Here is a 12,893-nt window from a genome sequence, read left to right as displayed (position 1 = left end):
TTTCTTTTTTCTTTTCTTTTTTTTTTTTTTAAGCGCATACACGTGATACTGCTCTCTGTGAAGTGTTGCTCCTGTGCTATACGGTTGGTCAAACAACCAAAAAAGGCTGGGACATCCCAAGTGGTTTTCTTGATTGAACTCTTAGGTTTTCCTGGAGGTAAAGAAGAAGAGAAGAGAAAGAGAGAGAGAGAGACCAAAGCATTTTTTAAACCAAATCACAGAAATGAAACACACACATTTGAGACTTTGGAAGTGGAGTGGTGTCTGCAATACACACTGCTTGCACTGATGCCTCAGGGGGAGTCTCAGTAATCAACTAGTGTCCATGCAACTCAAATAAGTGACAGTCATACTGCTGCAAGTGTATGCACGTTCTTAGAAAATACTTTATCATATCTTTTGGCAGGCAAATTAATTCAGAACATGCATGGTAGGAATTCTGGTAGAGGGTAAACTCTCCACATTTTTAGAGAACAGTCGGAGATTATTTCACTTTTTATTCTAATAATATTCAGAACCATGCCATTCACCAAACTGTAGGTTTCTCAGACGAGGGAAGATTTCAAATAGTTTATTTGTGATGCAGGGTTACTGCAAAGAGGGCATCTGCAGGTACCAGAAACAACAAATTTCCACTTTTTAATTCAAGTTTTTACCGTCAGTTTGTCTATATTCAATATCAATTATGTATCAGAGCAGTGGATGTGAATCATCTGTCATTTACAAATAATGACTAAGTTAAAAAACCTCTTAACAAGCAGTCATTACTCTCAGACCCACTTTATTTTCTATAAATTCTTATAGACTTCTAAGATATGAAATGTATCAGGTGGAAATTAAGGGAAGCCTGGATAAAATTATGCACAAATAACCTATAATATTGAAAAAAAGAAAAAGAAAAAAAGCTTCAATGAAGAGAGGAAACAAACTGATGTATGATACTGTTGCACAGTGTGGAGCCTTAAAGATACTTAAGGGAGAAAAAGTGGGGAAACTATATGTTAAGGGGTGTTTGAACTAAAATTTAATGTATTAATTTGTCATGGAAGTGTTTTATTTATTGTGGTGGATCAAATTCAGTTTTGTTTTCAGCCTAAAAATGATTTAAGCCTTGTAAATGTTGTTTTTTAGGACCAGAAACATCTTTGTTTTTGATTTATATTAGAATAAAAACATTTAATTTCCCTAGATCATATCAGGCTTTTTAAGGCACTTTTTTAGTCATGTTAATGACCTGCAGATACCCTGTGCAAAAGAAACCTTATGAATTGCTGGTTGTTTTCAATATGAAATGGAGACTTTGGGTTATATTATTTGAATATTTGGAATATTTTTTGGGATATATCCAGAATTCCTACAGAGGAATGCAGTTCCTCAGCCAGCAGCACGTGTCACAGGAACCAAACAGCTTTACCCAAAACCTTCTAGAGTAAGGTTAGTGTCTCAGTTGGTACAACACACACACACACACACGTTCACTTACACACACAAATATTTTTTTCACATCTACTCAATACAGATATAAATGCACACACCTCGGCTTTGTCTCACGCTTGCACGCAGAGTCACTTGTACACAAATACTATGTTGTCGACCATATACAGGGGCACGTTCAGTACATTTTCAGTCTCACAAAAACCAAACAAAGTTCAGGCACAAAGTCACTTGGAATTGAGTTACAACCAAACAAAAACCCCGTACTCACCGAAAAACTACCACACCAACCAACTAAACAGAGGGGATATGTAAGAATGATAATCATGACAGACAACAAAAAGGAAACTAATCGAGAACCAAAAAAGTCTAAAAGGAATAAATTCTAATAGATCCATATTTGATGGACAACAGGCTAATTTAGCTCTGAGCATTGAAGCTTTTAGAGGACTTTTAAAAAAAGAATAAAAACAGCATGTCATGATAATCAATTACTTACAGATGCTGAGGTAAAGTGACAGTTATTGATCAGTGTTTGCAAGGATTAAAAAACCAGGACAAAATAATAAGAGGAAACTCACAACGCACCAAACACAGTTCATGGTCGCCACAGTAACCCGCCATGCAGTTGAGCATGGTGAATCAAGGCAACGGCCCAAAATAAAAATTGCTAATGGCAACCATCACAGGCAATATCGCCACAGCAACCAACACAGGCCAATTAACTTACAACGCAGTGAGAAGGAAGGGGGGAGGTTTTAGCGGTTGCTAGGCAACCGTAGCCATAGCGACGCACGTCTCCACGATATATGTATGGACGGGACAGTCTTGAGAGTGGTGTGATGTTTTTTTCAGGAAAAATGGCATATGGCACAGCACAAAAACAATAAATGAAAAAGTAAAACAAAAAATTAATGACGAACAGTAGTTGGCATTCAACCCTGCGACAGAACACTGGTTAGACACAACATTTGAACCGACTTAAAGTCTACTTCTGTATAAAACTGTCCCTACACGCTGAGCAAAAAAAAGAAGGAGCCACTTTTACACAACATAGGTATCTTCTGATCCTTGTAATGTATTTCAAATTGATGGTATTTTTAGAGAGCTGCCACCTCAGTAAAGTTAATCTACTGTAGGCTTATTGACTTCTTCAGTTCCACATGAAAGACAGCCATTTAAATGAAGCCCCCAATTACATCCACTCTGTCTCTTTAACTTCCAGACACATTTCCCGCTGTCTATCAACTCCCTCCCCGTCTCCTCAAACACAGTAGCTCACCTCCTTCAGTAAGGCCTGTTGGCGTCCTTGGGCCTCTTCAGCTGCACCTTCAGTCTCTTCATGCCGATCTGGAAGCCGTTCATGGCCTGGATGGCAGTCTGGGCGCTAGAGGGGTTGTCAAAGCTCACAAAACCTGAGGAGGAAGCAACAGAGGGGAAGAAGTAAATATAAACATTCATCGGTGCAGCAACGGCAGCATCATTTATGGGGAAAAAAGTGAAAGCAAATAAAATGAAAACATGTCTTTTGTCACATAAGAAAGAAAGCCTCTAAAACCCACAAGGTGACAACAATCTTTACAGTCTCTGTTACCGTCACTCACCGAAGCATTTGCTCTGGTTGGTGGCGCGGTCAACAAACACCTTCGCAGAGATGACGTTTCCGAAGGGCAGGAACATCTGCAGTATCTCAGAGTCGGTGAACTCCTGTGGCAGGTGGTAGATGAAGATGTTACAGCCCTCAGGTCCTGTACGCAAAGACAGGAGAGAGACAAGGACAAGAACATGACGTGACAAGACAGGACAGGTAAAGAGATCAGTAAAAGAGCAGCAGTGTTCAGGAAACACTCAGAAAAGCAGAGTTAATATGACTCAATGAGCAGGACATAAAATCTAAAACAAATTAAATCAGTTAAATGTTTTGGGAAATGCATTTATGTGTTTTCTTGCCCACAAGTACCACACCAGTGGGTTTGCAAGGCTTCTTAAATACAGATAACAGTTTTTAAATGCATATAATATAGGGTCAGACATTTGGATGTATTCTTCCTCCACTCCTAGACACACATTGATTTTAAATCAGTTTTATATGGATTGAAGATCAGTGATCAAATTGTAAAAGATATCAAGTCTACATTCATCATCACTTGGAAATGCAGTTTAAGTAGAGAATGATTTGAAAAGTCTGCACTGCATTATGACAATGTTACCAAGACAGTTAGTGTGTAGTGTTTTGACTAGAGCTGAAATGAGTGGTCAATTAATCAATTAGTCATTCAACAAAGTTTATCTGCAACAACTATGATGACTGATTGAGTAATTTAAGTCATTTTTCAAGCAAAAGCCTCCAGCTATTCTCCAGTTTCAGACATTTTATAGACTAGACAATTATTCAGATAGTCAGTGAAATCATTGTTAGTTGTTGCCTTAGTTTTGACAAATGCAGACTATCATCAGTGTGATAAATAATGTAGTTCAATAAAGTTTTAAATTGTTTTCATTCTCATATCATGCAAAAGCAATGAAAACCATCAGATAATGGCAGAAAAATAAAATACAGTCACCCCTTAAAGCGCAGGAGCACTGTTTACAAAATGATAACCTGTGATGTAAAGTGCGTGTGATTTGTGGCAAAAGGGCTAAAACATGCAAAACCACTGGAATGTCTCTCTGAGATATGATTACTCCACATTTCTGCACAGTTGAGTTTGAGTTTACCTTCCCGTTGCTGCAGCTGCTGCGGCTGCTGCGGCTGCTGAGCCACCAGTGTGGGCTGGTGGGGGAACGGCTGTCCCACCAGGCCGTAGGCAGCAGGGTAGGTGGCTGATGGGAGAGGAGGAACAGGTGAGCAGAGAGCAGAGCACCGCAAACTAATCGTTTTTTTCTGATTGTTGACAGAGCTGTATTCCCACCTACAGATCTACTAAAACGGGGAGATGTTTTGCATATAGTTTGTGATGTGTGACTCATTCTATAGGGCTGCAGCTTATTTACATTCTGTAATATATGTACATGTTTTGACTCTGGATTCCTACTTTACGCACACGCTGCTCGGTAATCGGGGAGTGCAAAGTTAATGTAGCTGTTACGTAAACTGTTTTGCATTCAGGTTGCAAAACAGAATGCAAAATGTAGCTGGAGTTATTTTGAGGAACTAAACCTCAAAAAAAAAAAAAAAAAAAATCTGAGGCAGAGGAGTCAAATTTTATGTGAAATGTAGCAACAAAAAAAAAAAAGAATATTTGTGAGATTACATGTTTGTTTGTACATCTGAAATCAGTTTGAACTTTGCATATTTTGTTTTTTTCTACAAGCACCGAGTACATATGCACATAGCAACACTTTCTATAAATAAATGTCAGTTTATGTTACAATTTATAGCTTTATATCCAACATATCCAACTCAATTAATACTGAGACTGTGAGGCTCACCTGTATAGTGCTGCATGCCTGTATAAGCTTGCTGTAGAGGATCCAGGACAGGACTCTGAGCTGTGACACAGTAAACATATTGTCACTAACTGCTGTATATGCACACACACAAAGATACACACACACAAAAAATCCCTAACTGCTATCTGGAGCACATCAGCACGCTCCAGATAACATTTAGTGCTTTAGTTTCATTTCATTTCATCTTAATTAGACCCTTGCTGTGGCACATCAAAACAGGAAGCCTGTGAACCTGTGGAGGAATATTTCACATTATTTTTTTTACTCGGGGACGTGATGTAGCTGCGATACCCTGATAGGCATGAACCCCGTTGGTGTACAGGGCTTCGGTTGCCGACTGGCCGTTGGGCGGAGCTGGCACGGAGGGGTAGCTGTTCACCGCGATGGGAGGAGGCAGAGCGGGAACAGGTGTGGCTGCGATGGAGGGTGGAGTGCTGGTACCTGCAGAAAAACAACGATGACAGCATTTCATACACAGAAAAAACAAACAGACAAACCATCTGATTTAATCGGTGATCAAATGAAAATACCAACTATTTCCTGTCTGTAGTTTCAGTACTCATTTTATTCTAGACTGAAGTACAGAATACTAAAGTAACACTATTACTTAGTGGTTTTTATACCTTAAAAGTTAAAGCTAACACAGCTATCATCATGGCAGTCTGAAAAAGAAATAAAACTACAAAATAGATGTTTGTTATTTTGTCCTCTTAGGTCCACCTCTCCTTGTATCTGTCCTCATATTTCAGGCAGAAATCTAATCAAGGCCGGCCGGGGCCAGACATCTCTGCCTCTCATTACCTGAGGAGGGGGTGATGGATGCGATCGGCGTGGCAATGATGCTGCTGGGGTTGAGGGCGGCGAGCTGCTGCATCTGAACCGCCGCAACCGTGGCAACGGGAGAGAGGTAGGCCGACTGCGCCACCAGGGCCTGCTGCTGCATCAGCTGGAGGACGGAGGGAGAGAGAGAGGAGGGGAGAGGGTGATTTGGAGTTTAGAGAATTGAGAATGTTTAGATGGATGTGTCTGTGTTTAGGTTGGAGGTGTGTGTTCCCTGAGTCTAATCTCAGGGTGGTAAAGTACAAAAACACATCAGAAACCGAACAAATTGTGAAAAAGCTCAACACCAGACATTTAGTGTGTGATTTCTTTAGACGACAATCACAGACAGAAACACTACGCTCAGATTTTTATTATTAAAGAGTTCAAATAACAGGATCCTGCCATAAAAATCCAGCATGTTTAATAGAACTGCGATGACTCCAGACTGAACCTCAATCATGGGTCAATATACCTGAAGGCCACGTCTCTGTGTGCTGCAATATAACACAGAGCAGCTGTCCTCACTGACCTGCTCTGTTTTTGCAAACCAGTGCAGACGCTTCGCAGGAGTTATAATCAGTCATTAGGGCCAAATCAAAGTAATAATCTGACTTCACATCATGTTCCTGCTCTAAACTGAACTGTGAGGGTAATTATAACAGACTACATTTCTGCTGTTGTGTATCTTTCACGTGGATCTGCACTTTATTGATGATTCTTTTCTCTTTTTTCTTTGGTCAGCAGTTTTACTTTATGTAATGTTTACCATGAGTGCTTTGCGAACACGTCCACCGCAGAGTAAAAATGTTGTCAGGCCTCCTTAAGCATCACAAATTGAACAACCGTTAATGAGCCAAATCTAAAACCATTTGCACTAAATAGTCAATTAGCAAAGACGAGAGCTGCTTTACTCGACATTGTAAATTGTCATTTTTCCAATTAAGATCATCTAGTATAACATTAAAACTCTTCTATTAGAATCACAAGGAACATATCGCATCGAGTAAGGTTTGCTTCTCCAAAAAACTGATTTTGTATCTTTTCTTTCATTTTGTTATTTTCACTTTCTGTCACATCAGTTTTTAGTTCTGTACTTTTATGTCTACATAAAGAAAACGTCAGTTAATTCAGGGCGTCTCAACCTTTTATTGCACCGCAGACTGTTTTTGTTCAAGAATCATTTATGGCTCAGGCTTGATCTCTTTCTAATTATCCAAATAAGGCTTGATGCTGAGGTAAAGCTATCAGACAGAGAGAGGGAGAGACAGAGAGAGGGAGAGACAGAGAGAAGAGGAGAGACAGGAAAGAGAGGAGGCACATATAAAAACAAACTAAACAGAAACACATAAGTTTATTTGCTCTGTGTTTCATTATGAAGAGTGTTTCTACAGAAATGTGTGTGTGTGTATGTGTGGGTGTGAACGTGTGTTCCTCACGGCCTGTGTGTAGGCGTTGTATGCCCCGAGGTGCAGGGTCATGGGACTGATGACGCCCAGCTGAGAGGCCACCTGCTGCATCCGCCTGAGCCCTCGCTCCTTCTCTGAATCGGCGAACTTCACCACCAGGCTGGACGAGGCGCCCTGCGGAGGTAACGTGAAGAATCATGACTCCTTCTGTCTGTTGCTTCTCACGTCAACACGAGTTAGAAAAAATATCCCCATTTGGTAAGGTTAAAAACAGGTGATAAGGCACGGGGGGCGTCCTGCTAGCCTGGGAGGTCTAAGAAGGTGGTCATGTTATCATAATGTCCCTGGTTCTTGTCCGGCCAGGGACCTTTGTCCCAAGTCATCTCTGCGTCTAACCTCATTTCTTTTCAGCTCTATACCACCTGCTACCAAATAAATATGAAAAAATCAAAGCAAAACAAGTAACACTGGTTATAATGCAAAAATATAAAGGTAATTTTCAGTTGTAGGTTAACACTTTCTATGACAATAAGGCTAAAATTACAAAATGTTTACGTAAAATAAAATGTCCAAAAAACAGAGATAAACATGTATTTTTCACACATAAACTCAGCTTTTAATTTAGTGAACCTGCATAAAAGCATCATACAAATCACCTCTGGCAGAATAAAAAAGAGATGACCAGAATTTATAAAGGTTTTGTCCTCTATTGTGTGTGTGTGTGTGTGTGTGTGTGGAGGAGGGGGACAGAAAAGAGAAGTAGTGACTATTAGCTGAGTCACCATGATGAGTGTCTAAATGACTGGATTGGGAGCATCTGAGTGTGTCCATTTGAGTTTATGTGCAACCATGTGTATGTGTAACTAGTTGTAGCTGTGTAGTTTGTGTGTGTGAGTGTGTGTGTGTATGTGTGTGTGTGTGTAGGGGGGGTAACTTACAGGTAAAGTACGACTCCCATGCAGAGCGTTGATGGCGGCCTGGGCTTCTGCGTTGCTCTGGAACTTTACAAATGCACACCCTACATGAAATGACACACCATTAAACGTGGCCTCACACAAACACACACTCACACACACACAGTATAAAGAAACTACTTCCCTTTAAAAATACATTAGGAGCCGTCTTACATCTAGTGCTTCATCAGTTACTAAGGCATCATTAAACATGGTCCACAAAACATTCATTGCTTCATCAATCACAGCCCATAAACCACCAAACGCATCATTAGCCATGACCCATAAAACCTATTGGACCATTAGTCATGCCTCATGCAACAAACGTAGAAAAATCTAGCATCTGTGTTTAAACTGTCACCGGACTTTGATTTACATGGCAAATATCATTAGCATTGTTGTTAGTGACAATAGTAATTTACATTCACGTGATGGTAATGTGCTGCGGGCCTAATTCTCAGGGACGGATAAAAAAAAAATTAAATAAAATAACAATACAAACAGTTACACAAAGTAAGTGTCACATTAAAGCCATGATCTGGACTCCAGCTGCAATCGTTTAAAAGCTAAAGGATGCCTGAGACTCATTTGTTTTGGAAATTGCTGAGGGTGGTAACGCTTCCCAAAATCATCATAGCACTGATCATTTCAATAACTGCGACAAATGTGAATTTAGTGTTTTAAGAGTTGATTGATTTTAGGTTGTCTAATCACTAATTTAAATAAGACGATATGTTACATGTTATTGCGAACACAAAAATCACAAAAATTTCTAAACACTGCTAACAGGGTTCAGCATTTGGCAGCAAATTGTGTGTGTATAAAGGCCTAAATGCCCTGGGACCAGACTATTTAGTGGTGTCTGAGCCTACAACAGGCCAACACAGGTTTAATACTACACATAGTCTAAATTCATAAATATGGCTCTTTTGGATCTACATCTTTTCAGTGTGTGTGGGCGAAAATCTGGAGCAGATAACCGGATGATGAGAGATACTCTGAGTCTGTTAGAGTTTTTAAAAACAGGTGGTTTTATTCAAAGAAATGGAAAGAAGATAGATGGTTTAAAGCACTTGGTGTTTTGGGAAAAATGTACAATTTGTGTAAGTAAATCTGCATGTTACAACTTTTTTACATCAAGTAGAGGTACAGCAGTCTGTATTGTCATGATTTGGGCTAAGTTAGTTCAACCTCTAATGTTTTTATCTGGTGCCATTCATTAATTTTATGCATGACATTTATTTTGTTTTATTTTGTATCTTGTGTGTATCTTACGTTACCTTTGCTGGTACCGTCAGGCCCGCGGAGCACCGTGCACTCCTCTATGCTGCCGAACGGTTCGAACATCTTTCTCACATCGGCGTCCGTCTGCTGTTTTCCCAGCATACCCACAAACAGCTTCCTGTCTTCTAAGGGGAAGGAGATCGCCAAGATGGGAGGGGAAGAAAACAGGATAGTGTGTGGATCGTGTGAGTGAGATTGAAGAGGGGGGAGGAAAAGTGGGAGTGGGTGTTTTTATGAGAGGGGTGATACAGGCAGTGAAGAAGAGGGGGGAAAGAGGGAGAAGTGCCATGTCACTGTACATGCATGAATAATAGGGAAATGGTGAGATAATAAGGAGTTACAAAGCAGGGTGGATGTCAGCCTGCCATCCTTCAGGGCGCCACCAGAGTGCAGTAACGCGAACATCACAACAAACAAACAGCATCTGGCCATGACTCAAATGTTTGTCACCCTCTGTGTTGTCAGAGAAGCTGCTCCGTCTGTCCCCGTATGTGAGAGATCAGACCAGCGTTTCTGCACATTTCAGCCCATTCACTACAAATAACGTACATGTTAGATTCCTGCAGACTATTCTCCAAAACACACCATATGAAAAACATCATCTGCTGGAGACCTGAAGCTCGAGAAACAGAGTCAGTCACAGCACGTTTATGCAAATGTTACACGAGAGTGTGGTTGAAAACATGGTTTGATTGGAACAGACTGCTGACTGTAAATTGGGAGGATTTGGGTGCCGACTGCAGAAAAGCAGCCAGATTACAAGCTACTGTATGTTTTCATTTTAACAAATCCAAACACAGGAGAAGTAGAATTTGGTAATTTCTTGTATTAAAAAGTTGTGGTTTGATAGCTGACATGTGAGAACTTTTCAACACAACACAACACAACACAACACAACACAACACAACACAACACCATCTTTCAACCGCATTTGAACAAAACTAATACCTCCCATTATGTTGACTATCTCAAGCACCTTGTTCGACAACATTGGAATGGAAGGGAACCAATGGTTTTGCAAAATGGTCAACATCAATTAATATTATGTGTGTATTACAATAAATGAGCTAAAACATGATTCTTTAGGTCTTTGACAAGAAGCTAAAGTAAAATGTGTACTCAAGATGTTGAAAAGCTGGAGAAAAGGAACTGATTAGATGCTGAAGTGGGCCTTCAAGAGGCCTTTCTCACGGCAGGCATTTTGACTAGGAGAAGCGCAGGTGTTACTAGTAACATGAACAATGGCTCAGGTCTATTCAAGTGTCCCAGTAAGCCGTGATAGTGTGATGGTGAGCCTGAAAATAAAGCAACTAAGTGAAATTCGGCCTTCATTAATTTTATCATTTATATCTGTGCTTTTACGACTGTAGCATGTCAAAATGTGCTCTGTAAGACCAATTAGAAATCAGGGACACAGTGAAAAGGCACAAAAACACTATTCAGGCAGACTTTTCTAATCAGTCTTTTGACTGCATTTTGACCCTGCATAGTGTGATGGGGTAGCTACTGCATCTCAACCAAGTTTCCAGTTTTTAAATCGATTCTCAGACCTCACATAAAGCTATGGTTTTCATTGCTAAAATGGGCAACAATAATGTACAGTAGGGGATATATGAAGTGAGGTAAATGAGCAAAAACATACAAAAGCATAATGCTTTAAGTCTCCAGAAACAGCTGAATTTATAATAATCTGTTCCCAAATGCTGAAAAGTGGGTGAAACTGACAATAACTGATCAGGTGATTGATCAAGTGGCTGATTGATTAGATGTCAGGGCAGGAGGATCCTCAGCAGCATTTGTTAAAAACTGCTGTGTAAATCCAGCACTGTAACACCGTTGTGACAGTTCAAACATGCAGCTTTGAAGGTGCAGAGACTGTGCACAGTGTGTGATGTTACAGGTGCAGCCGTTTTAACAGCTAATTGAATCTAACACTGACTCTTGAAATCGTTGTTGGAGTGGAGAGGAGGGATGATAAAATCTTACATCTTTTTCGATGCAAATTGATGTTGTTGAAGTTGATTGTGTCTTAATCATCGTCTGATATTGTCCTGAATCCGGTGTTTATCATCTGTGTCGTTTTGTGATACTGCCACATTCTTGAACGGCTGCTCTAAAAACCTTATTTTTTTCTCACTTGATGCAGGAAAAATGAGTGTTTCATTGTTGATATAAGGCTAAATAACTCATTAAGAGTGACATTTTTGATTGTGTACACTGTCGAGGTGCTGTTGTTTGAACAGGTGTCGTGTGTCTGTGTGTGTGGGGGGGACAGGTGTCTCTTACCCCCTCTACTCTCGCTGTCCGCTGGCTTCACTTGGATCGGGCGGTTCATCTGGAAAGACAGAGGCCACACGGCACAGAGAGTTTAAATACAGGACAGGAGTCATGACCGTGAACAGCAAGAAAAACAGGAAAAATAAAACAATGAATGGGATTTATTTGCCTTGAAAAAAACGTAAAAACCTGAAATAATGGGCAGTAACTGATATTGACACTGGCACTTATTCAAAATGTGGCCACTACTGTCCTGTAATTTGCAGAAGATGACACTCATATGTACAGACTTCATCTATTATTGCTGTAATGTTACGTAATAGTGAAATTTATGTGAATGTGAATCCAGCCTGAGCTCCAGCCTCCTACGTTCCCCCAATCATTTTCTCCTTTCCTTTTTTTTGCCAGCTCTACTCCAGCAGACCACAGCTGACACTGATATGTGTGATATTACATTCACGGTGTCGTACAGTCTCTCTCTTTCTCTCTCTCACTCTCCCCACCTCTCCTCTCCTGAGTCTCTCTCTCAGAATCTCCTCTAATCCCGCCGTCTATCGTTCCCCCTTCTCCCCCTATCACACAAAACCAGGAAAAGCACACACCCACGCGGGATTGGGGAAGTGATAAGATTAAGAACACTCGCCGGCTAATCTGGATTACAGGAGCACGCGGCATCGGAATAGTGAGAGACTCTGAGCCTGACGCAGAGGCAGAGGGAGAGACAGACTGAGGGGGGGTAGAAAGGAAGGAATCATATCTAAAAAAAAACAAAGACTGAAAGAATGACAAGGAAAAAGTAGAGCACACACGACATAGAGAAGGATTGGACGACCTTTTCATAATTCATCAAAAGACAAGCTGCTGAAATCCCATTTTTTTCCTTTACTTCCTCACAATCGTCCTCCCCATTATTTAACAAAACCCCTATATGAAAATGTGCACACATCAGTGCTTCTGCGCCCCGTCTTTCAAATGTATAGAGCACGACGAGGGTGAAAAGAGGAACTGAGCGGAATAAAGAAAAGAACGAACAAGAGAGAGCAAAAGGCAAAGAAGGGTGGGATTGAGAGGGATTGAGGGGAAGGAAAGGAACATATGGAGGAAGGGGTGGAGGTGGGAGGAGGAGAAGGAAGAGGAGGAGGGGGTGGTGTAGGTGAGGAGTCGAGGTGAAAGCAACCAGAGTGACACTCTGTTAACTGTGGCTTAATGAAGGTCTTAATTATGGAGCTGGTGACATTTCAGCCAGTCACTGATCCTGTGTCAC

General features: G+C 40.7%; 1 protein-coding gene across 4 annotated transcripts in view; it reads right to left on the bottom strand.

The window, feature by feature from the left end:
* celf3a (cugbp, Elav-like family member 3a) overlaps positions 1–12,893 on the bottom strand; it is a 42,219-nt gene continuing 29,326 nt past the window's right edge. For 2 of the 4 annotated variants that reach the window (XM_051067670.1, XM_018685023.2), the window contains 11 exons: positions 11,639–11,687; positions 9,349–9,477; positions 8,054–8,133; positions 7,146–7,289; positions 5,689–5,833; positions 5,179–5,328; positions 4,867–4,926; positions 4,153–4,257; positions 3,039–3,182; positions 2,717–2,849; positions 1–151 (listed from right to left, as the gene is read on the bottom strand). In XM_051067670.1, coding sequence (XP_050923627.1) covers positions 2,722–2,849; positions 3,039–3,182; positions 4,153–4,257; positions 4,867–4,926; positions 5,179–5,328; positions 5,689–5,833; positions 7,146–7,289; positions 8,054–8,133; positions 9,349–9,477; positions 11,639–11,687 — 1,134 coding nt within the window. In that variant the 3' untranslated portion in view covers positions 1–151; positions 2,717–2,721. Of the gene's footprint in view, positions 152–2,164; positions 2,262–2,716; positions 2,850–3,038; positions 3,183–4,152; positions 4,258–4,866; positions 4,927–5,178; positions 5,329–5,688; positions 5,834–7,145; positions 7,290–8,053; positions 8,134–9,348; positions 9,478–11,638; positions 11,688–12,893 lie in introns of all 4 variants that reach the window. The other 2 variants (XR_001961891.2, XM_018685024.2) reach the window with 2 other exon arrangements.

The sequence above is a fragment of the Lates calcarifer genome, linkage group LG3 (assembly GCF_001640805.2).
Source record: "Lates calcarifer isolate ASB-BC8 linkage group LG3, TLL_Latcal_v3, whole genome shotgun sequence".
Taxonomy (NCBI): Eukaryota; Metazoa; Chordata; class Actinopteri; family Centropomidae; genus Lates; species Lates calcarifer.
This window is presented reverse-complemented; position numbering and strand designations above follow the sequence as displayed.